Source organism: Triturus cristatus, chromosome 2_2 (assembly GCF_964204655.1).
Source record: "Triturus cristatus chromosome 2_2, aTriCri1.1, whole genome shotgun sequence".
Taxonomy (NCBI): Eukaryota; Metazoa; Chordata; class Amphibia; order Caudata; family Salamandridae; genus Triturus; species Triturus cristatus.
The window spans coordinates 292670592-292696638 of record NC_140582.1 but is presented as its reverse complement, the minus strand read 5'-3'; the positions used below and the strand labels follow the sequence as shown (position 1 = coordinate 292696638).

At 47.9% G+C, this 26047-nt stretch overlaps 1 protein-coding gene across 1 annotated transcript in view; it reads left to right on the top strand.

The window, feature by feature from the left end:
- IFT74 (intraflagellar transport 74) overlaps positions 1-20451 on the top strand; it is a 508298-nt gene extending 487847 nt beyond the window's left edge. The window contains exon 20 of the mRNA XM_085641333.1: positions 19946-20451. Within this exon, the coding sequence (XP_085497459.1) occupies positions 19946-20061 (116 nt within the window). The 3' untranslated portion in view covers positions 20062-20451. The remainder of the gene's footprint in view (positions 1-19945) is intronic.
- Positions 20452-26047: the final 5596 nt, after the last annotated feature.

Below are 26047 nucleotides of genomic sequence, written 5' to 3'. Positions count from 1 at the left end.
CATTGCCAATTATAGCGCCATAACACATCATACCAGTACTGATGGGTGATCATTCAAACCAGCTCGGTGTGAACTCGTACAAAACAATTACAAAAAAGTAACGAAAAAACGCTAACTCATATGACATGACAATGTTACCCAAGTGAAGTGACATGCAATTAATTCCTCCATTCATGCCTTATTGCTAATATTAGAAATGTGGAACTCCGAGGTGAGCACAGCTTAGCTTACTTATGAACCGACTTCACCAACAATGTAAACCGAATGCTGAAACAAACCCAACAAGCATTTGCTATGCAATAGGTCTCGCATTTATGAGAGTTTGACCTATTGGCATTGTAAATTGCAATAACTTTAAATTGTCACAAATGTGAGACCTATTGCTTTGCAAATTATTTTTGCTATTTTCAAGTGCCCCATGCTGAGCTTTCATGTTAATAGAGGCAGTGCCTCCTTCTTTACACAAGCCGCGTCTAAAGAAAATGATGCGGCCGCCATTTAAGTGAAAGCGCATAATGGGGCGATTTTACCAAACAAAAAAAAGCATTGGCTTCCCAAGTTGTCAAACAAATGCTTTTTTTTTGTAAAAGTGCCCCTTTCCGCGGTTTTGATTTTTTTAAGTGGTTGCAGACCATTATTCAAAGGGCTCAAATTCTGCACTGTTGATCTGGACAGATTCTGAAGAGGTTCTGGACTCTGTCTCAAAGTCCAGTGACATAGGACACGTTTTCACAGCTTAGCATGTGGTAAACAACAGCTACAAAAGTAAAACCTGTAATGTATCCCAGTTCTATCTGAGGGCAGAGAGAATCCTGTTAACTCAAATAACTTTAAATCTGCACGCCTAAACCATATTTTTTCGTGCAATCGCTACTATTAATAATATTAGAAATGTTTTGTAATGTAGCTTCCTGATGAAACGATACCAGATCCTAATATTGTCAACATAAAAATGTCCTACGATCATGTAAATCAATGAAAAACAGTATGGCTATTGCAATAGATCAAAAATAAATAGCAGCAGTGGGATTCGAACCCACGTCTCCGTAGAGACTGGAACGTTTTTCCAACGCCTTAGACCGCTCGACCACTTTACCATCTGCATAACGGTCAACTCCCATGCTCATATACAGACAATCACCTCCCATGCTAATTTGCAACTAATGTGCAGTGCTTGATTCCGGATGCAATCGGATTTTTTTACAGATTGTGAAACGTAGGTGTTGATAAAAATAGACTCATGTGTACACGAACTACATAGCTGCCCGCACCACATTTCTGATGAATTTAAATGAAGCGCTATATGAAACATGTCGCAGTTTGGCTGTAGCAAGAAACATAACGATCTTTTATTTGAGATTAGAATCAGGACATCAGTCTCTTTGGAGGTAGACCTAATGTAATACACATACATTTCATTGCTACCTTCTGTACATTGTGTTTCCAATCTTCCCTTTGTTTATTCAGTGGCGGCCCTTGAAAAACAAGGCAAGGCGCACTTGTACTCACCGGTTCGTTTCAACTTGGTCAGGGACACGGTGTTTCTCCCAGAGGTGTCGTTCGTGTCTCAGGGGCCCAGATGCAGCTCGTTGAAGGAAGGAGGGAAATAGGAACCCAGCACAGACCGAAGGAAGCAGTGTTGGAAATCCCGCCTCCTATTCTAATAGGCTGACAACAACAAGGGTCAGCCAGTCACAGGAGGAGGCGGGATCCTCGAAGGACGTTATGAGTTACGTCATAGATCCGGTCGAGCCGCGTATTCGACCAAAGTACTGGCAAAACTGCTGCACTAAGTAGCGCCTGCTTGCCCTCACCACTGCCTCACAGACACACACTGCACATGCGGGATTTGGGCGGTATTGAAGTCGTCCACCTCGCATGCGCAGCGTGTGTATGTACAGGGCTGTGCTGCACTGCCACCAGAATGGACAGTGTGAGTGCCGCAGCCTCAGACCTGTCAATCTCCTTCTCCGTCCTCTGGAGACTGGTGGGGCTCCGCCCCCTACGCCCTCATGCAGGAACCGCGGTTGCCACGATGGTGACAGATGCCCCCACCCTTGGGTGGGGAGCACATCTGGAGGATCTGGGAATCAGAGCTCTTTGATATCCAGAAGAGCAAGATCTTCATTTCAATGTACGAGAGCTCCATAGGCCAGATCCAAAAAGGGTGGTTCGTTTTTACATACAGCAAACAAAAGACTTCACTGTTGATGATCAGCTCTTTGTGGGCTACATGGGTATGAGAAAAGGAAGATCAGTTCAAAAAAGGACATTGTCAAGATGCATTATTTCATGTATTAAGATTTGTTATTCACCAGCTCATAATCAGTATCAGACTGCCCTACAGGGCAATCAGGCAGTGCCTGATGAGCTGCTCTAACAGGTCAGTTTATGGGCTGTTTTTTTTGGCTGTTTGTCGCCCTGTTTTATGGGCTCATGGGTCAGCCTTTACTATTTATTTCCCTGATATTAAAACAAACCTTGCTAGAAGCAAGCTCAAATCCATGAGTTCTAAAAAATCTTCCACTTAAACTAAGGCAAGCTCAAATGTTTGCCGTCACTAAGCTTAGAAATTAATACAAAACAAGCATTGGCATAGGCAATAGGTCTCGCCTTTGGGACCTTATAAGTGTTTAGTTATCCAGCACAATATCCTTGGTGCAACAACATCAAGTGTTGCATGGCTAAACACTTATAAGGTCCCAAAGGCGAGACCTATTGGCTATGCCAATGCTTGTTTTGAGTGAGTGGCTCGTGCAGGTAAGTCACTGTGAGGTAGAGATGCTGCGAGTGCTTTTACAGGAGCCCCTGTGACATTGCGCCTCTTCAAAATGTATCTTGGGTCTGGTGTAATACTTCTAGCCCCTATTCCCGTCTTCTCGCACCCAATGCATCCTTAAATATCCCATGCACAGCCGGGGTTGACAATCAATCAATCATTCAAATAATTTGTAAAGCGCACTACATACCCGTGAGGGTTTCAAGGCGCTGGGTGGGGGGGGGGGGGGTGCTGCTGCTATTGGTCGAAGAGCCAGGTCTTGAGTTGTCTCCTGAAGGTCAGCAGGTCTTTGGTCTTCGGTTTGTCGTAGGTAGAGGGGGAGGGTGTTCCAGGTCCTGGCGGCGCGATGGGAGAAGGATCTGCCTCCAGAAGTTGTTCTACGAATGCGCGGGACCGTGGCCAGGGCGTGGTCAGCATAGCGGAGTTTCCTGTTGGGTACGTTGAAGGAGAGCCGACTGTTGAGATAGGCTGGTCCGGTCTTGTGGAGTGCCTTGTGTGCGTGGATCAGGAGCTTGAAGGTGATTCTCCTGTCGACGGGGAGCCAGTGCAGGTTCCTCAGGTGGGGGGTGATATGGTGGCGGCGCGGGACGTCGAGTATCAGGTGTGCAGAGGCGTTCTGGATTCTCTGCAGTCTGTTGATGAGCTTGGACGAGACTCAGGCGTAGAGGACGTTTCCCGAGTCTGCTGCTGACTAGGGCCTGGGTGACTGTTTTCCTTGTGTTTGTCAGGATCCATCTGTAGATCTTGAGGAGCATGCGGAGGGTGTTGAAGCAGGTGGAGGAGACTGCGTTGACTTGTTTGGTCATGGTGAGTTTCGAGTCGAGGATGACTCCCAGGTTGCGTGCGTGGTCGGTGGGGGCCGGGGGGGTCCCCAGAGACGTGGGCCACCATGAGTTGTCCCATACTGAGGGGTTGGACCCGAGGATGAGGATCTCCGTCTTGTCTGTGTTCAGTTTAAGGCGGCTGTCCTCCATCCAGTCTGCGACGGCCTTCATTCCCTGGTGGAGGTTGGATTTGGCGGTGAGAGGGTCCTTGGTGAGGGAGAGGATCAGCTGCGTGTCGTCGGCGTAGGAGATTATGTTGAGGTCGTGCTGTCGGGCGATGCGTGCTAGTGGTGCCATGTAGACGTTGAACAGCGTCGGGCTGATGGATGATCCTTGAGGGACACCGCAGATGATCTCGGAGGCATCGGACCGGAACGGGGGGAGGCGGACTCTCTGAGTTCTGCCGGAGAGGAAGGAGGTGGTCCAGTCCAAGGCTTTCTCCCAGATCCCTGCGTTTTGGAGTCGCGTACGTAGTGTGCGGTGGCAGACGGTGTCGAAGGCGGCGGAGAGATCCAGGAGGATGAGGGCCGTCATCTCGCTGTTGTCTAGAAGGATCCTGATGACGTCTGTGGCAGCGATGAGGGCGGTCTCGGTGCTGTGGTTGCTGCGGAATCCTGATTGGGACGGGTCCAGGAAGTTGTTGTTTTCAAGGTGACGGGTGAGCTGGGTGTTAACTATCTTCTCGATGACCTTTGCTGGGAACGGAAGCAGGGAGATGGGTCGGAAGTTCTTGAGGTCGCTCGGATCCGCCTTGGGTTTCTTCAGTAGGGCGTTGATCTCTGCGTGCTTCCAGTTCTCAGGGAAGGTGGCGGTCTCGAAGGAGAGGTTGATAATTTTGTGCAGGTGGGGTGCGATGGAGTTGCTGGCTTTGTTGAGGATGTGGTGCGGGAGAGGGTCGGACGGGGATCCGGAGTGGATTGTTCCCATGGTCTTGATTGTGTCCTCGATGCTCACGTTGGCCCAGGTTGTCAGAGTGTCGTGGGCGGTGGGTCCGGTGCGGCGAGGTCTGCGGGGGTCATCCGGGGTTTGAAACTGTCATGGATGTCGGTGATTTTCCAGTGAAAGAAGGTGGCGAGGTAGTCGCACAGGGCTTGCGATGGTGGGATGTCGTTGGCACTGGAGCTGGGGTTGGAGAGTTCCTTCACGATGGTGAAGAGCTCCTTGCTGTTGTGTGCGTTGTTGTCAAGGCGGTCTGTGAAGAAGGTCCTTTTGGCGGTCCTGATGACGTGGTGGTGGTTGCGGATGGCGTCTCTGTGGGCAGCGCAGCTGTCTGGCATCTTGTCGCTGTGCCATATGTTCTCCAGTTTCCGGCAGGTGTGTTATGAGTCGAGGAGTTCCGGGGTGAACCAGCTGACTCTTTTGCTGGTGTCTCTGCTGGTGGGTTTTTTCAGCGGGGCTACGGTGTTGGCACAGTCGTTCATCCAGCGTTCGAGGGTGAGTGCACCCTCATCGGGGTTGGTGGGGTTAGTCGGAGGGTTGAGTGCGAGGCTTGTCTGTAGTTGTTCTTGAGTGACTTTGCCTCAGCAGTTGCGGGGGGTCTGTGGTGTGCGGTGGTGTGTGAGGGGTTTTCGGAAGGAGAAGTGGATGCAGTGGTGGTCTGTCCAGGTGAGTTCGGAGGCGTGGCTGAAGGTGACGTGGGGGCTTGAGGAGAAGATGGCATCTAGCGTGTGGCCGGCGATGTGGGTCGGGGTCGTGACGATCTGTTTCACTCCGAGGTTGGCGAGGTTGTCGATCAGGGTGGAGGAGTTGTTGTCGTTGTTGTTCTCCAGGTGATAGTTCAGGTCTCCTAGGAGGATGTAGTCGGTGGAGGTCAGCGCGTGCGTGCTGATAAGGTCGGCGATGGAGTCGCAGAATTGAAGCCGGGGTCCTGGCGGTCTGTAGATCAATCAATCAATCAATCATTGGCATTTATAAAGCGCGCTACTCGCCCGTAAGGGTCTCAAGGCGCTGGGGGGGAGGGGGTTATTGCTCGTACAGCCAGGTCTTGAGCTGCCTTCTGAAGGAGAGGTGGTCCTGTGTTAAGCGGAGATGGCTGGGGAGAGAGTTCCAGGTCTTCGCTGTGAGGTAGGAAAAAGATTTGCCTCCGGCGGTGGCTTTGCGGATGCGGGGGACGGCTGCCAGGGCTTGTCCGGTCGATCGCAGGGTGCCGGTGGGTATGTAGAAGGAGACGCGGTGGTTGATGAGTTTGGGTCCTTGGTTGTGAAGGGCTTTGTGTGCGTGGGTGAGGAGTCTGAACGTGATCCTCTTGCTGACTGGGAGCCAGTGAAGCTTTTCCAGGTGTCCGGAGATGTGGTGGTGGCTCGGGACGTCCAGGATGAGGCGTGCGGCGGCGTTCTGGATTAGTTGGAGTTTCTTCTGTAGATGATCGTGGTGCCGGCGTAGAGGATGTTGCCGGAGTCCAGGCGGCTGGTGACGAGGGCGTGGGTGACGGTCTTCCTTGTGTCGGTGGGGATCCAGTGGAAGATCTTGCGGAGCATGCGAAGGGTGTTGAAGCATGCCGATGTGACTGCGTTGACTTGTCTGTTCATGGAGAGGGAGGAGTCCAGGATGAAGCCCAGGTTGCGGGCGTGGTCGGTGGGTTGGGAAGTGCTGCCTAGGGCGGGGGGCCACCAGGAGTCGTCCCATGCGGTGGGAGTAGGGCCTAGGATGAGGACTTCCGTCTTGTCGGTGTTGAGTTTAAGCCGGCTGTCCGTCATCCAGTCCGCTACTTCCTTCATTCCTTCGGGTAGTCTGGTTCTAGCAGAGGAAGGGTCGTTGGTGAGGGAGAGGATGAGTTGAGTGTTGTCTGCGTAGGAGATGAGGTTGAGTCCGTGTTTGCGTGCGATGTTTGCCAGGGGCGTCATGTAGATGTTGAAGAGGGTAGGGCTGAGGGAGGATCCTTGTGGGACGCCGCAGATGACCTTGGTCGCTGTTGATCTGAAGGGGGGGAGGCGGACTCTCTGAGTTCTTCCGGCGAGGAATGAGATGATCCAGTCCAAGGCCTTGCCTCGGATGCCGGCGTTGTTGAGGCGCTGTATCAGGGTGCGGTGGCATACCGTGTCGAAGGCTGCGGAGAGGTCAAGGAGTATGAGTGCCACGGTCTCTCCCTTGTCGGTCAGGGATCTGATGTCGTCCGTGGCTGCGATGAGGGCGGTCTCGGTGCTGTGGTTGGCCCTGAAACCGAACTGCGAGGGGTCGAGTGATTCGTTGGTTTCGAGGAAGGTAGTCAGTTGAGTGTTGACGGTTTTCTCAATAACCTTTGCTGGGAACGGGAGGAGAGAGATGGGTCGGAAGTTCTTGAGGTCTGTGGGGTCTGCTGTCGGCTTCTTGAGGAGGGCGTTGAGTTCGGCGTGTTTCCAGCTCTCGGGGAAGGTGGTGGTGGTGAAGGATGTGTTGATGACGTCTCGGAGATGGGGGGCGATGATGTTGTCGGCTTTGTTGAAGATGTGGTGGGGGCATGGGTCGGCGGGTGATCCTGAGTGGATGGAGTTCATCGTGCGGGTGGTTTCCTCGGTGGTGATCGGGTTCCAGGCGTGGATGGTGGTGCTGTGGGGGGTGGGTTCTGGTGGTGGGTTCGCGTTTGTTGTGGTGAAGCTGTTGTAGATGTCGGTGATTTTGTGGTGGAAGAAGGCTGCGAGGGAGTCGCAGAGGTCTTGTGAGGGGGTGATGGTGCCTCTTAGGGTGGTCTTGGGGTCCGTGTGGATCTGGAAGTGCATGTGTTCGGCGGTGCTGAGGGTGTCGTTGGTGTTTACAAACAAAAGTCCGATTGGCCGCACTCTGCTCATCCTACCAGCATGTTACCCCAAGGCATTGTGGTCCATGAAGTAGCGTCGGCGAGTACGCCTGTGCCAAAGTTTTAAGTGAAAGTAAGTGTCGCGTTAGCCATCCCTGGACACGTGTTTCGAGGTAGTTGCCTCTCGTCAGCAGGGAGTAGGTATATGTGTAGGGTTGCTGCGTAGGCTGCCAAAAAAGTATTCTCAGGTAAAGTACCACTCATGGCGCGCAGGTCTACGCGGCAACCCCACACATATACCTACTACCTGCTGACGAGAGGCAACTACCTCGAAACACGTGTCCAGGGATGGCTAACGTGACACTTACTTTCACCTAAAACTTTGGCACAGGCGTATTCGCCGTCGCTACTTCATGGACCACAATTCCTTGGGGTAACACGCTGGTAGCAGAGTGCGACCAATCGGACTTTTGTCGTTGGTGTTTGTTGAGACCCTGATGGTGTTTTTGTGGACGATGGCGATTTCTCCTCCGGCCCTTTTGGTGCGGTCTCTGCGGGTGATCTTGTACCCGTCTGGGATGGTTATGGCGATGTCTGGCGACTGAGCTGGTTGGGTTCCGTTGTGGCAGGCGTCTTGGCGCTTTCGTGGCAGGAGAAGCTGCAGTTCCGGCAGGTGAAGGGACCGTGGGTGCACTTCGGGGCGGCCTTGCAGCAGGTGTGGGTCCTTCCTGGGTTGAGAGCGACGAGGGTGCTGGTGTCATAACGGAGGCGGTCTTCATGGCTGGTGCGGAGGCCAACGGTTCTGGCGCTGGGCGCGGGCCAGGCGTGGACGGGCGCAGACGGGCTTGCCTTAGGCGCGAGCGCGGCCGCACAGCGGCCGCCATATATGGGGAGGTGGGGAGGTGGGGAGGGAGGAGCAGCTGGGAGGCGGTAGGCGAGGGACGGGTGGAGCGAATGGGCGTGGAGGGGGCGGGGCCGCAGGGGAGGCAGTGGCGGGGACGGGGGAAAGGAGACCGGCACGTGGCACGGACTCGAGGAGGGGGCACAGAAGTACAAAAAAAGCACAATTTCAGAGGGGCACAGAAGTCAGAGGTACAGAATATAAGGGGGCACAGAGGATGGCGAGGGGTACAGAAATCAGAAGGGGGCACGGAAGCGAGCGGGGGGCAGGGGGGCACAGAAGAGGAGCGGGCAGACAGGCAACGCAGGCAACAGGCACAGCGGAAACGAACCTTAGGCCACCACTGGCCACCAGGGATGAGGCGCAGGTGGAAGCCTGCGGGTGGTGGAGGGCCTCGATATCACCGATGGCAGCAGAGACAGCGGGGGTGCAGGCGGAGCTGCAGCGGGGGGGGGGGCGACCTACCAGGAAGGTCAATACAGTGACACTTTACCTGTCACGGGTGGTGGTGGTGGTGGTGGTGGTGGAGGTGGTGGACGTGGTGGTGGTGGTGGACATGGTGGTGGTGGAGGTGGTGGTGGACGTGGTGGTGGTGGACATGGTGGTGGATGTGGTGATGTTGGACGTGGTAGTGGTGGTGGTGGGCGTGGTGGTGGTGGTGGTGGTGGTGGTGGATGTGGTGGTGGTGGACATGGTGGTGGTGGTGGATGTGGTGGACATGGTGGTGGTGGACGTGGTGGTGGTGGTGGATATGGTGGTGGCCTTGTTGGAGGTGGACGTGGTGGTGGTGGTGGACGTGATGGTGGACATGTTGGTGGTGGACGTGGTGGTGGTGGTGGACGTGGTGGTGGTGGACGTGGTGGTGGTGGACATGGTGGTGTTGGTGGACGTGGTGTTGGTGATGTGGTGGTGGTGGTGGTGAATGTAGTGGTGGTGGTGGACATGGTGGTGGTGGACATGGTGGTGGTGGATGTGGTGATGGTGGTGGCCTTGGTGGTGGACGTGGTGGTGGACATGGTGGTGGTGGTGGTGGACGTGGTGGTGGTGGACATGGTGGTGGACGTGGTGGTGGTGGACGTGGTGGTGGTGGGTGTGGTGGTGGTGGACGTGGTGGTGGTGTTGGACATGGTGGTGGATGTGGTGGACATGGTGGTGGACGTGGTGGTGGACGTGGTGGTGGTGTTGGACGTGATGGTGGATGTGGTGGTGGTTGTGTACATGGTGGTGGTGGACGTGGTGGTGGCGGTGGAGGACGTGGTTGTGGACATGGTGGTGGACGTGGTGGTGGTGGTGGGCGTGGTGGTGGTGGGCGTGGTGGTGGTGTTGGACATGGTGGTGGATGTGGTGGACATGGTGGTGGACATGGTGGTGGACGTGGTGGTGGTGGACGTGGTGGTGGTGGTGGACGTGGTGGTGGATGTGGTGGTGGTTGTGTACATGGTGGTGGTGGACGTGGTGGTGGCGGTGGTGGACGTGGTGGAGGACGTGGTTGTGGACGTGGTGGTGGTGGACGTGGTGGTTGACGTGGTGGATGTGGTGGACGTGGTGGTGGTGGACATGGTGGGTGTGGTGGTGGTAGACGTGGTGGTGGTGGGCATTGCGGTGGTGGACGTGGTGGTGGTGGACGTGGTGGTGGTTGTGGTGGTGGTGGACGTGGTGGTGGGGGACATGGTGGTGGTGGTGGATGTGGTGGTGGTGGACGTGGTAGTGGTGGTGGACGTGGTGACAAATAGTGAGAAAAGGTAAAAGCAAAACACAGAGTGAATGATAAAAAAAAAAGAAAGCAAGCTAGAGCACGAGGGAAGAAGTGTTGGGAAAACTGTCCCAGTAAAAGCAAAACACAAAGTAAATGATAGCCGTGCACGAGTGAATAACTAATGCTGCTATTTTGAAGCACACGCGTGCTTGTCACAGTAAAAGCAAAACACTGAGTAAATGATAACCGTGCACGAGTGAATAACTAATGCTCCTATTTTAAAGCACACACGTGCTTGTCACAGTAAAAGCACACTGCTGGCACTGCAATTGTGTGTTTGCTGGCCCGGAGTGGGGCGTGCGTGTGTGCGCGCGCAGTCAGCTCTTTTTGAAAGCACATACTCCTGCTTGTGGGCGCGCCCTTGCTTGCTCCCGCAAGGTGGATGCCGCCACAAGCAAGAGTATGTGCTTCCAAAAAGAGCAGCGCGACTGCTAAAGGTCCTCCTAGCAGCGCATGCGCGCTGCGTAGGCGAGACCTAAAAAGGGCGTAGAGGGCTAAAACTGACAGTGAACATCAGATATGAGCATCCCTGTACTATATTGCAAAACAAATGCCCAGAACGTTTTTGTGCCATTATTAACACATTGACCTACGAAAAGTTAGGAGCAAATGATCCTAACATTTCAGACACTGATTGCTCTCATAAAATATCTTTATGGCACCCTGCTCAACTCCATATAATCTCAAAAGAAGTCCAATGAGGACGACAAAATCACAACTTTGAAATGTACGAAATTCCATATATGTATTGTAATCTCAAAAGTAAAGACCAACGGAAAACCAGGCCCAAATGGCCCACTGCTTTAACTGACGTAGCAGCAAAATTCTTTGCGAACTTACTATTAAAAACCTTGAAACTTGGGCCAACCAACTAGATCTGATACTATTTAATCAAACAGGAATTCCTGCCTGGAGCGGAACAATCACAAATCTTTTGCTTTATATTAACTGAGTCATTAGAACAAGGGGACCCAAATAGGTAAATGAGGACCTTGGGTAATCGTTTAGTATAGACAACAATGGTCCTCAAAACATAGGTGATGCAAAAATAAATATAGTTCCGAATCGATACTATATTCCGGAAGTCCAGCCGGACAGCCGATTTAATTGTAAACAATGAAGGATGCATACATATAGGAACAAATGTATGTGGGACACAGTCCTGTGCCCAAGGTAGAACAAAACATTAACAAAACAAACAAGGCATTTCAGGCAAGACAAAGAATTAAGCTTAGTTTGAGATACAGTGTTATAAGCTTTTTTTAAAAAAATAGCTGTTGCACTTTTTAACACATTGGAGTAACGTGCATGCTATTTTTAGAGAGAGTCGACGGCGTTTCGATCCTTTTTGTAGGGTGTCAGGATCATCATCAGGACTTAGATATGTACATGCCTGATTGTAAACGAAATTGCCTGTATGAGCGGGGAGACGGGGACCGTACACAGACGGCGACCACTACGGTGAGGGCTCCAAGGAGAATACTCGAGGAGAAACCGCGATCGGTTCAGCGATGGTGGAAGGTTCTGCTATTTTCACAATGGAAAACTCCCGGAATGTGGGAAGGGATATTAGCGATACTTCAATTGAAGGCGGCGTGGCAATGCACAGTGCTCCGCCAGGTCCTGGAGTTAGTAGTGAATCGAGTGACCCAGTTTTGAGGACCATTGTTGTCTATACTAAAATATTATATTAACTGAGAGCACATGTAGAACTAAGGCCTTATCATATACCTGTTTTATGTATTTAAAATCCACTTTCAGTAAGATTTTAGACCATTATTATGGCAAAAGCTAAAGCTTAGAGGAAATTTCTTCTACCCTCCTTCATGCAATACTTTATTGTGTTCAAACACCTCGGTCTGTATGAAACTGCAGTAGTGCAACCATCTGAAAAAAATCTTGACCCTTGATGATTTAAAGCAAGGTTGGATCTTAGCTCTATTATTGATTAACGTTTATATGGCAGACCCGAATGGATCCCTGGACAAAATCAACTCTCATCCTCTACATCTGCCTTTCAAGCCAGTTACATCTCTCCAGTATGCCTATGATTTTGACCTATTAAGTAACACTCCAATTGGATTAACAAGATTATTAATAACTTGGGTGTTTTATACTTAAAAACACGACCTAGAAATAAATGATAAGAAAATCAAGCTGTGGTCTTCGGGGGTAACCCAAAATCAAAGAAAAAACAGTAATGTGGTCATTGGACCAGGATTTGTCTACAGCTAATTATTATACATTGGGGGTTATTTTTGACACAATATCCAGTTTGTTCAACCATCTTAACTCTATAAAAGCCAAGGCTAAGTCATTAACTTTTGCTTTTAAAGTGCTACATAAGTAACTGAAGGCCCCCTTCTTCAGAACCCAGTCTTAACTTTAACCGTGCAAATTAGTACCAAGTATGTGCTACAGTTCTGAAATACTGAGAGGAAAAAACACCAAGCATATGGCTATCCATGAGGCAAAACATATAGTGTTCTCTTTGACCTCCGGCCGTCCACTTCCCAGGCACAGATCCAGTTAGATTTAGAGTTTACAAAGCAGGATTTTTAGCAGGACAAGCAGCTTTTGTCAAAACCTGCAAACAACTATGAAATTTGCCTTAAAACTCTATGGGCTATTTGGTTTGGAAAGAAATACTCACACAAACAAAGCACAACCCATGGGGACAGTATTTTGAGCCCTCGTTGTTCACCCTTAATATTAAAGAATCACGGGAAACTGTTCTCACAAGCCCTATTTAAAAAAACAAACTAATAAAGCGGCAAATCGACTCTCACACATGCAAGATAAATCTCAGTTATCAAAAAAGCACGACGCCTGGATGATAATCAACTTGTATAACAAACCAATTCAACAGCAATATTTAAAAACATCTTTTTCACTATACATCAAACAAAAATGTATTTTACTTTGATTTGGAAATATCCCAACTGAGAACTTTTACAATGCACTGGAAATAAACCTGGAGTACTCGAAATTGCTGACTGCTGATATAAAGAGAAAACCTTTTTACACATCCTCCGCATTTTCCTGCTATTGCACCAGAAGGAAGGATTTTACTTAAAGTATGTTTAACCGTCGCAACTTCGATCATGCAGACAAGGGGTCATTAAAACATATTAATTTAGGACATAGAAAATAGGCAGACATTGATAGACTTGCAAAAGACAATATGTAAATTTATGTTGAAGCCACGCCCTCTGTGGGCTTGCTGAAAACAAAAGCTCAGTCAACGGTTTGTCATTGTTTCTTTCACTTTCAACAAAAGATATTCAATTGGATCTGCTGTGTTAATAATTCTATCTCATTTTGAGATTGAAGGGGCAGCAGTCGGCACCAGTGGGACTTTGAGTAATTGCATAAGTTACTGCAGCCTCATTACAGAAAGGATGTACGTGTAATTCCAGGGACCGACCCCTAGTAACAAACAATGGCACTAAAGTCTAATTACAGCAAGGTCCTATATGTGACTCCAGGGACTTCTATTAATGGCCTAAGGTACTGCTGTGGGTAAGGAGTTGTGGCTGACTTCAGGGACACTGTTTTGATTGATGAGTTGCATTCTTCTGCTAACATCAGAGATTTATTTTTCTTATTGCACACTGCTGTAGCGTTCACTTTCATCAGATGTCAATGCACTTAATTGTTCATCCTCATTGCCATAATCCATATGCTTTATTATTTTGCTTTCTTTTTATTCCTCATCTGCTTGCTTCTATGTACAAGTGCCTGCTATTAACTTTGAATATTAGGATAACGTCTTCCCGAACTTATAGGAAAACATTTAGAGCCATGAAAATGACTATTATCGTCGCCACCCAGAATTTGCATATATTTTTAGGACCTGGAAAGGAAGCAAAAATTAAGTCTTGCAAAAGTAAATATGCAGATGTATGGGCTATTGAAAGGGCTGTGGTGGACACCTGTGGGACCTTAAGTATTGGTATAACATACTGCAGCCTAATTACAGGAAGTACATATGTCTGATTACTCCAAGGATGCCATGACCTAGTGTACTGCACCCTGCTAGGATAAGATCTGTTTCTGACTCCAGGGACCTGTACTAACCGCCACAACATACTACACCTAGCTACAGAAAAGATATGTCCGTCTGTACAAACCTCTGGTAAAGGCCTTAGGTACCGCAGCTTGTTATAGAAAAGGATTAGTGCCTTGATTCTAGGGACCTCTGCGAATGGCCTAAGGTATTGCTGAGGGCTACAAAAAGATTTGTCTATTTATTTCTGACTCCAGAGCCCATTAGTAATGACCTAAGATACTGCATCCTGCTAGGAAAAAGCATTTGTATATAGCTCCAGTGGCATTGATTGGTTGGATGAGTTTCATTCTTCCACTGCTGACATCAGAGAAATATGTTTCTTTTTGCACATTTCTGTACCAATATACTCTTAGTAGATGGCAGCTCGTTTAGTTGTTCAACCTCACTACGCGACTCCAGGTGATTTGCTCTCTCACTCTCTCCATACTCCACTTGCCTGTTTCTAAATACAAGTGTTTGGTACTAGCTAAGAATGTTATTGTGAGGAACGGCCTAAAGTACTAACCCCTGTTTCATAAAAGAGTTTGTATTGATATGAGGTGCCTCTTTCAGAAACTATTTGCTACTGACCCTGAGGACCTCTAGTAAATGACCTAAAGAACTGTAGTGTGGTCCGGAAAAACAGGGACTTTTGTCCCACTTTAAAGACACCACTAAAGGAAGGATTTGTGTCTGACTCCAGGTACCTCTAGTAAGGTACTACAGCCTGCTGCAGCAGTAAATTGTGTCTTATTGGGGGGATCTGCAGTAACCAGCAACATTAAAGCTGACTGGTGTGGCTTGCATTTTCATTTACAAGCCAGACCGTTTGACTTTAAAAGCAATTAATGTTTTTCTGTTTTTTTAAGTGGCCTTTTGTCCTTGCCTGTTATGAAGAGGCATCAAAACATTCAGGCATTCAGATCAGCTTTTTGTTACAAGTGGGGTTCAACAATTGTAAGAAAGTAGTTAGAGCAACTTCTGACTCTTCAGTTATCATGTATTTAAGAGGATTGCTTAATCTGTTTTGATCCATAACTTCCTACTCATTCTACCACTGATGTCAGTAGTACTGGCTTTCCAAACCTGTGCTCTTAAGAAATATTTTCCAGTCTGAGGACTAGGCCACACTACTCATGTTTTTTGTACAGACTGTTTTTTAATACTTCTTCCGGTAAGGATGCCTCTTTTAGACTAGATTTTGTAAGCAACCTCTATGGTTGAAGCTAGGATGACGTATGGTGTTTCCTTCAAGTGATATTGTCTGTGTACTATTTTTGCAGCCAATTCTCAAGATGGGACTAGAACAAAATGGCTGAGTAACTAGCGTTTGCATCATGTTATTTCATGTACGCAAAACCCTCACCATGAATTGGCTGTTAATTAACTATGAAATAACCCAACCGGGTGTGGGATTCTTACCCAATTCAGATTTATACATTTTGGAATGAATGCTAACCAAGTAAACCGCTATTTGTGCTCTGAATTCTTGCACATGTTCCCTCGTTCCAAGCTCTTTAGTCTGAATACATTTTCCAAGTTTTCTCTGGCAAAACATGTCTTGGAAAATATTGGAGATGCTATTTTTTATGCTAAAATTTTAATACCCACGCAGGCGCAAGTTTCTGTTTGTTGCCAATTATGGATTTTCAGCTACTTTGTAAAAGAGGGCCATACTGTTACCTCTTCCTCCTTTGCAACACCCACCCTAACCTTCCCCTTTCATCATAGGCAATGCTCCAACTCTTACATGTCTGAAACAAGCCTTGAAAATGCAACAGGTCTCGCCTTTGGTTAAGTTAAAGCCATTTGCTTTGCTAATGGTATTGTATAGCAAAGCAAATGGCTTTAACTTAATAAAAGGGTAGACCTACTGTATTTTTAATGCTTGTTTAAATATAGTGCCGAATGTCTTCAGTTGCACATCGCACTGCCTTCTGTGTGAGTATAGGACTGCCGTCTAAACTTGCCCGTCGAATATCATTTTAAAACATTGAGCGGGGAATGTGTAAGACATAAATAACTCTCCTGCAGGAGTGACACGCGGGTGGTGAAGCTGGCTTCGACTGGAATCCAGGGAAAATAAATGCATTTAATAGCGCTGTCACATTATGTCTCTTTGGAAAATCAAAAATACAGCAACTCTGCAGCGTTAGGCGGCTACAGATTCAATGCCGACTCTCAGTCTGTGTGGAAATGAATGCCCAGTGCACAGTCCATGAAACCTGCAGCTGCCGGGTGCTCTCTAAATATCACAAACAGGGGTTTAAGTGGAATGAACAAACGGGGGGGGGAGGCCTCAAAGGGGCGTGGCCGATGTAATTATGGGAGTGGCTTAAAACGCCTAAGCTTAAAATCTGTGCATAGCATAGTGAGCAGCCGACTGGTATTTAGTTGTTTCTGTCATTGCACACAGATATATAATACAACAAATAACATCCGTGGGACTTGTGCGCTGCTGTAGTGTGCATCTCAGTTTTTTATATATTAATTCCAGACAATGCAACAAAAGGTCTGAAACACCCTCAGAGTTTCGATTTTGAGCGAAATAAGACGGCGATTAAGAATGCCTGGCTCGTGTTATTTTCAGGGCGCACGCACGAGAGCGCATCACCTCAGACGGTTTTGTTTACAGGTGAGTGCGCTCAAATTCACATCCAATTAGTTAGAATGATGGATTTAATACCGCGAGCGACAGGAGAAGGAGTAAAAAAGAGAGGACGTGAAATACAAATTGCCCCGTATTGTGCATCACTGGATGGGCATTTTAAGTGCTCCAAAGTAACTTTTACCTTTAAAATGCATTGAAAATGATTCTGATGGCATTTCAGAAACACTGCGTGTGCAAAAAGAAAAGAACAGAAGGATGCAATGTTTTTATTTATAGACACAGTCTCCAGTGAGGTTGTGGTGTTGTTTACGTTCTATAACAATGTTTTTGTGACAGGGAGGGTGCTGACGCTGGCGCTGCTCGAGGCTCTGTCTCCTGCTGCTGGATGTAAATACTGGTAATTGCTTCAGAGAAAGTGTCTTTTCTTGTGACCAAGTGAAGAGCAAACGGGTCTCAGGGTACCCCCGCGCGGATGGGACGTGGGGGCATTGCTGATGAGAAGGCTGTAGCTGCCCCCCCACACACTCCCGCAATATATCCATCTGCCACATTAAATGGTCCCAATCCTGCCAAATTATTATTGATAAAGCTCCATTTATCACTTAAGTGACAGTTTGAATATGCATTGCTATAAATGCCACTGTAATATTTCTCTTCTGTTTACGTCAGGCTCCTAATTCTTCTCTGCTCTTACGTCACAATGACGTCTGCCTGTGTTTCGGTCAGCCTCCCCAGCTGTGCTGCTAGGAGTTAAACACTGTAGTGTTCCTCGTTAAACTCTGAATGATTACAGTTATGTACAGTTCATTTATTGAACGGCAACAAGGTGTGATCCGCTCTGCGTGGCCTCGCTGCCAGGCTCAGCGACTGTAGACTGCCAAGAAGCTTTTTTCCTCAGGGTCATAGTGTGTGGATCGACAACTGTCCACCTAGCGTACACCACTATTTGGCAAAATCTGACTGCAAAGAGTTACAATTATACACACACATAAGTAAACATACTCACCCCTGCGTGTGTAAATATAAACTCGCACACTGTAAATTTACGTTAAATCTCGCTTCTGAGCGTGGCATTTTTGGGGGGAAGCGCCTACAATAGTGTGAGAATTCGAGTAGCACTAGACAGTCCAATTAGTGTTTGAAGCATCTGTCCGGCTGCTTTGCCTGTCACGCTGTGGTTGTGTGGATTACAACGTGTTTGCCACGGTTGCATCATGTGTTGGGGGCATTTGTGGTCACCAGTGAGTGCACAGCACACACAGCTAGGTACATAAGGACAGAGACTTTCGCACATACAGACACGAGTACACAGGCACCTTCAAGGAAATGAGACGAGCAAACACACCCAAGCATACGACACACAAAGACATACAGACACAAAGGTAAACGCACAAGTGCATATACACACCTACACACAGGCACACACACATAAGCGCAAGCACACAGGCACGCGCAGACCCCAAACAAAGACAGTCACTTATAATTAAACACAGAAACACGAAAAAATAGTCACACGCACACACAGACAAAAGAGCGTACTAAGAAGGGCCCCCCCACACATACACGCACACAACGCACTAGAACATATAGATACATATACAAACATCTTTATTGTACACGGACCACCAAACATACACATACGCTCACACAGACATATGCATATATAAAATAACAAACGCACACATAGGCACATACAAAGAATCACAGCGACATAGATGCACAGAAACACACACATGCGACACACTAAAACATGCCGACAAGCAGAGATAAACACAGAAACACACACACATCGCCCACATAAAAACAATTTCACAGATAGACACACAACGATGCACGGGCATGAAAATATATCAGGTGCATACAGCACACAGATAAACACCGACACACAAACACAGCCGCATAAAAACATGCTCACAGATTGTTACACACCAAGACTTCGTGGGCACTTGGAAACAAAGACACGCATTCGACACACTCAAACATACAGACACACAGGTAAACACAAAACAATTCACAACTAGCGTACACACACAAGCACAAGCCACACACAAGCCTGGAAGCAAGTATGACAGGATGGCTGTTCGTTCGTTCACCTTTGTTCTATAAGACGCTCACAGGACGCATTGGATATATATATAACTGTATGGGGGATCTAATGAGTATTAATGTTCCTTACAGAAAATTCCAGCCCTGCCCTCTTTGAACACGGACGCACACTTCCGACTCACCTGAAAACAAGATGGCGGCGGACTGTCCACTGTCCCATCGCCGGCTTCCTTCAACTCTGGGTCCGTCGCGCGCACACGTGCACTGTTTAAAGTGAAAGCACGCCGGAGCCAGAGTTGAAGGAAGCCGGCGTGAACAAGATGGCGGCGGACTGTCCACAGTCCATAGGGGCACGCACATGCTGTCTGCATTAGACAGATGGCGAGAGCAGCCATCTTTGTCCATGCAGGCGCGTGCATGCATGCGTTGGGGAGAATCGATTCCAAAAGGTCTCTTTGACGAGGGCAGCACATGCACTGCTTTCGCCAGGCGAGACCTAAAAATCATAGAAATAGGTTGTGACAGTTAGTGATGCTTGGCTAGTTGAGAGAGAACTGACACACACAGGCCGGAAATGGTGTAAGGTTCCCCATATTTGGAGAAATAGAAAATCTCTTATCACGTTTCTAACTTTGTTTATGGCTACAGACTTCCCAACCAGTCGAGAAGAAGGGAGAATTTGTTCAGTGAGTACTAGACTGTCCTTGAGGGTAATAATTAATTTCTGCGTCCCATAGCTGCCTGGGTTTGGTAACAACATACTGGAATTGGTTGTCATAGGTCTAAATGAGTTTTCACTGCTTTAGTAGACACAAGGTGGAATGTGTCAGATTACCAGGTATTGTTACATACAATGAAACGTCCAATGTAACATCTGGATATAGATTATTTCCAGGGGTGCATGTCAGTTGACGGTCTGCAGAAGATATATTCCTTTCAAATGATTAAGCTACTGATTAGTGTGCAGTGTCTGGTACGTGATCTGTTATGCTGTTCTAGAAGAACACAGGCTGTGGGTACACCAGTTTAAGAAAGTCAGACTACTAACATAAATTGCTTTAGTTTGTATCCATTTAAATGTATTCAAATCAAAACTGGACAGATGTGCAGAGGCACAGTAAAGGTTGACCAGCAGATCCCTAGAAGGGCTCCAAGTCAAGGTTTACCTGAATACTATTAGGCACAGGCACATTTTCTACATTGTTGTATTGAGATATATGAGCAGTTATGATGGGCAGATGGCTTTCCTTAACTCTACCCATCAGTCATTGCGTCAAAGAGCCAAGAGAGCGACTACCGGCCAGTAATGAAAAACGTGACAAAGCAGATTGAAGACTACAACAAAGCCCTTATTGAGGCTCTACAGAATTCTAGGAACTAATATAGGAACATGTTCCCTGTATGTTAACAACTCAAAAGGTTCGATTTAAAAAACAAAAACAAAAAAAGTTCAGCCAGAAGATTAACTGTGCAAAACGTCTGCGGTTTACTTTAACCGAAATATGAACCGTTACCAAATGACCATGATAACTAGCTTGTTAAAATGTCAGCAGCTATACAGAAATGTGTTAATTTTTCTCTATGTTCCTTTCTTAGTATTCAAGTATTTTGCTTACAAGCACCTTTACCAAAGTTTTTAATGTTAGTTTTGATACTTCTGTTTTGTATGGTGTAAAATGAAATTGGATGTGACCAATACATGTACACGTTTATGTTTGTTTTTCATGACTTGTTGACTTTTTCTATGTCGTATATATTAAATGATATAAAATATGTTTTTTCTTCACCTTCTTGTTTTGGGGTAAGTAAGGCATTAAATAGTGTAAGGTTTTGTGATCACTTCTTTAATAGAACAATAGAATTGCACATCGTCATTTGCTAGCAAATACCTATGACATTGTCTCTAGTACTCCTTTAAAAAAAAAAAAATGTATTTATTGATTTTAAAGTAAGGAGGACAATCAGTAGTACAGAGTAATCGAAATCAAGAAGAGCATATAAACCCCGCAACTCTTCCCCCCTCCCAGCCGAGAGCTACCAGCTGCGGCCAGCTCTCGTAGGGCAGGCGCCTCACGTGGCGCAGAAATTTCAGGATGGGAAGCCAGTGGTAGCCGTGGCGCATACAAGTAGGGTAGCCGCGCCCGTGTCGCAAGCATACGCCAGGCCCACGCCGTGCACTGCGTGGGGTTGATCTCGGTCCGCGGACCTCCCGACCCTCCCAAAAGGACCACTGCCTGCAGTGGGACAGGGAGTACAGCATCTGCTTCGATAGCCACATGGGGCTGGTAACACTGTGGAAAATGCCAATAGTGCGCAAATTGCGCTTGGGCGCACAGGTAATAAAGGCGAAGATCAGGAGCCTCAAACCCTCCCTGGTCGAAAGGCTGCACCAGCAGTTCCCATCTACACCTGGGCTTCATACCTCCCCACACAAATGTTAACAGCGCAGCCTGGAGAGTGCGGAACAGCGCTATATTCAATTTTATAGGGAAGTTGACAAATAAATACAACAATTTAGGCAAAAACACCATCTTTACTACTGCTATCCTCTCCGCCAGAGAGAGGGGCAGGTGCGCCCATCTCGCATCCTGTCCACAGATACGTGTAGCCGTGTGGCCATAATTCTCAGAGATAACTATTGCGGAGTCCCTGTGTACCCAGATCCCTTTCACGGGGTCGGAAGTCCACGACAATGGGAAGTCCATCTCCACTTCTTTAGTGAGTGCAGTTAGTGGAAACACCACAGCTTTGGACCAATTTATCCCTAGGCCAAAGAATCGCTCAAACTGTACATACTCCCTGAGAAGCGCAGAGAGATGGACCGCAGTCTCGCGAACATGTAGCAGCATGTCATCTGCATAAAGGGAGACAATCAATGGCCGTAGTCTGAACCACAGAGCAGCTGCAGCCATGTTTTTCGCGCAGCTTGCAGGCGAGGGGCTCCAGGGCTAAGGCGAAGAGCATAGGTGACAGTGGGCACCGCTGCCTTGTGCCTCTCTCGATGGGGAACAGTGAGGACACCCACCCATTAACCCACACACGGGCAACCGGGTCACTATACAATACCCTGAGCCATTGAGGAAAGAAAGGGGGAAAGCCCATCCTACTCAGTACTGTGAATATAAAAGGCCACTGCAGAGAGTCAAAAGCCTTTGCTGCATCACCGCTTGGAATCTGACTCAAAATAATGCAAAGTGGATAAAAACGTGCGTAAGTTATGAGTGGTGGAGCGCTCCATGACAAACCCAAACTGATCTGGCAAAACCAATAATGGAACCAAGGGTTGCACCCTAATAGCGATCATTTTAGCTAAAATCTTAGCATCTATATTAACTCCTTCGCCGTGGGGGTAATTCCCCCACGGCGCGGGGGAAGGTAGGGCCACGGCACCGCGGTGCTTGTGAGGAGCCCAGCTCGTCATGAGTCACAGTGGAGCTGTGCTCATGACGAGCTGGGCTCGTCACGACGCCCACTGATTAATTTGCCCGCACAGGCGGGGAATCAATCGTGCGTGGGCGGACCGCGGCCGTTATGACGAGCCCAGCTCGTAATGAGCACAGCTCCACTGTGACTCATGACGAGCTGGGCTCGTCATAAGCATTGAAGGGGTTAATAGTTGAAAGTGGTCGATATGACCCGCATTGATTTGATGGCTTATCCGGTTTCAATAGCGTGACCAGTAGGGCTTCCCGCAGCGAAGGTGTCAGCGTCCCGGTCTCATAAGCCTCCGTCTCTAGTACTCCTTTATTAACATATTGTACAGCTTTTGTATCACTGCCAAGGCACTGCAGGGCACTTTTGTTGAAGAAGAGAGAAGCCACTGTGGTATTTCCTAGAGTACGTCTAGCCTATCCACTGATTGGAACAGTATGTATCTAAGCCCTAGTATGAGTTTGTGTGGAAAAGAGTACCAGAGACTTGAACCTTAAAATAAACTGAAATGCTGGCTTTGGCATCTAGTCACATAGGAGGGATCTAAAACGATAAGAAGATAGCATGGGTGGCACTAGGTTTGAATTTAGAATTTTCCTTGATCTAGAGCCATTGAGGGCCTGATAGTGTGCCAAGTTGGAGATGAGGTGAGCTGCACGATGCTGGGATCCTTGGATGTGGTTCGAAACTTTGCTGGGCAGCCGCACTACTACAGTAGTCCTAGCAGAACAAAAGTGTTGGACCGTAGGACGATGCAGTAGACTTTTTGTACAACTGAGGGAGAAGACCGAGGCCAATCAATTAGTAGTGTTTTGGGGCCACAAGACTAATGTACAGTATTTGTATTCCTATTAAACTCTACTGATGCAAAATCTCTCACTGTAAGACAAATCAAGGTTTGTCCACAGTCAGGCCCCTTACTTTAAGAGGCCTTGTCCCATGTGACCTTCACAAGGGGGTTGCCACTCGCCAATGACACTCCATAAGATCATTCTACCCATCTTTACACTCCAACACCCACATGCTTTGTGCCTCTCAGCTACTGTCTGCCTCTTCTTAAACAGATGCCACCGCCATAAGTTGAATGGGCGTTAGTCATATCAAGGAAGGCTTTTATGAGTCCTAAACTACTCCAATGGGCAACTAATACTCACTTTCTTCATTTGTGTACACTTGTTATTGCTATTAATGGGGGACATTACTCGGGTAATTTCGAGTAGCATAACTGTTAGACCTGTCAGTCTTAGGGTGGTCTTCCCCCAGACTTTTTGCCTCACCCTCCTATCGTTCTGAAATTGAATTTGTTGGTCATAGGACTCTCCGCATTTTACCACTGCTTACCAGTGCTAAAGTGCTTGTGCTCACTCAGTTAAACTTGGTAAAATTAGTTTGCACCTGATTGGTGTATGTAATTTACTTGTACGTCCCTGGAAAAGTGGTATACAATATACATAGGGCCTGTAAATTAAATGCTACTAGTGGGCCTGTAGCATTAATTGTACCACTCACTTAAGTTGCCCTTTAAAAAAATGTCTTGGGCCCGCCATTGCAGCATGCTAGCAATTTAAACTGCAAATTTAACTTAGCAGTATTACCCCCATTGCCAAGTCTAAAACTCCCTTTTTAGGTCTCGCCTATGCAGCGCGCATGCGCTGCATAGGACAGAGACCTTTAGTAGTCGGCACAGCTTTCCCGTCAAAAACGTGCACGCGTTGCATTGCTTCCAAAGACAACGCGTGCACGTCTGGCGATTCACTTGCGGGAGCGAGCAGCTGGCGCCATATGTTATCAATTATTGTGCCTTGCTGCTCGCTCCCTCAAGGGAATCGCGCAAGCTCCCTCCTCTCTCCCCTCCCCCTGCTGCCGCACGAGTCGCGCGCGCTTGTGCTTTTTAAGCAAGGCAGAGTGTTCATGAAACTTTAAAGAGCCGTTCCATTGGCATCCCTCGCAGCACCATGGTTACCAGGTGAAAGTTGAGTTAAACTTTACTGTCCATGGAGCAAGAAACTTTTATTTCAGCAACTTTCGGCTTCTACTGAATGTTTCTGCAGAGTCTGTTTTTAGAAGACTGTCTAACCTACCAGGTTACACAGTGAGCGATCCTTTATGCTCCCTGGTGTGAGGCATATGTACAGCGCACATTCTGCCAATGCAACGGCATTGCAGCGCTATCAGATGTTATTATATGACTTATGATTAACTCTAGACTTGAGTCTGAGGGTTCCATCCAGGCCGGAGTCTGGCTCAGCTGGTTATGTGATGCCAGCCATATGTCTACAGCCGCACCCAGGACTAAAGTCTGGACTGTGAGTTAGTCGAGGGGGGTGCTGACTTCTTGGCCCCAGGCAAGGGAGTAGCCAGAAAAATTAAAATGCTCCCCACTTCCAAGCAAGAGATCCCGACTATTTCTCTAAAGGCCTGTGAGAACTGCCTCCCCTCCTCCCCATCAGGAAAAATCTATCCTGACCCCATTTTCATTAAATTTTTATTAGTAAATTTAATAGAGCCTTAGACCGAGGAGACGTTTTAAATGTGCCAATGCTTGTATTTGTTATTTGTTTGCATTATGCTCCCTGCCAGCAAGACATTACTGTTGCCCCCTACACATAACACCCCGTCGCCTGCCCCTATCACTGCTTTCCCTGTTTCCCACACCTCCTCCCTCCCGTCGCTGCTCGAGGTGTGCGTGAGGGGTGACCTTGGGTGAGGGAAAGCAACCCGGACCAGACCCTGTGTGGGAGGGCAATCAGCACCCTCCTTCCACACCTCTAGTGCACTCCATTAGACTCTCATGTACTCAGTCAGCAAATGTATGTGGACATCCCCCAATCCCCTCTTCTTCCCCCTCTTCCCGTTTCCTCATAGAGCGGCTCAAGGTGAGAGTTTAGACTCCTGGACTCAAATGATCAGTACGAAAACATGTATTATGTGTTTTGAACATTAACATATTCATATCATAGTGAAGGGAGCAACGGATCTGTGAAGGTTTCTCTACATGTCTTCACTTGTACTAGGAAGGTGAATGAGGGAGATGTTCGTTTTATTTGAGGACTTTAGATTTTAACATGTCCCCGATTGTAACGAGGTACCGGCATTGCCCACCATGGAGGCCCAGGCATAACAGGTGCTCGACCCCCGGTCTCTTGCCTGGCTCCAGTTTGAGGTGCAGGGGTGGGTTTTCCATGTAGTCCTCTGAAGGTTTCTGGAGGGGGTCCATGAGCACCCCTGCAGCCTCATCTCCGTTCTCGCAGTGCTTTTCACATCCCTCACACCCTGTAGGCCCCTCATCTGCCTCTTGTATCTCTGGGTGCCATCCACTTTTCGGGACCAGGATATGTGCAATGTAACTATTCTGTTTTGTCGCCCCCTTCCTTTGCTGTAATCACACAATTGCTTTATCTTGGGGCTACACACCTGTCATTTAAGGAAGACAGCAGAGGAGAGATTGCTGCTCCTTCTGACCTGGGCAAGAATATATTCCATCTCCTCCATCCTGCCGTTTATCCACCCATTCATCCATCAGTTTGCCTATTTACATAAGCATAGTGTATAAAATGCACATGCTCCCTCCAAATGTTGCCTTTTTGTGTTGTGACATTACGCTTCAAAGCAGGAGCTCTTCTGAAAGTAGTACTTCATCAAAACCATCGGCGTTTTAATAAACCATTCATTCATTTCACATGCATTCTTGCGCCAAGTAGTGCAGGGTGCCTTCCTGAACTAAAGTCACCCCGTGATTGACAAGATTTGGGACTCCTGAGCGCTACGTTTAGTCAAATGGCCACTATAGCGCTGTCATATTTTGCGGGCATGTGAGTAAAAGTGATGGAGTTTATAGGCGTCAATATTATGATTTGGCATTTTTTTAGCAACAGTTGCCAATCTGAAGGTAGTAGGGCAGCCTTATTTGTGTATACACACGTAGAAGCTGCTTA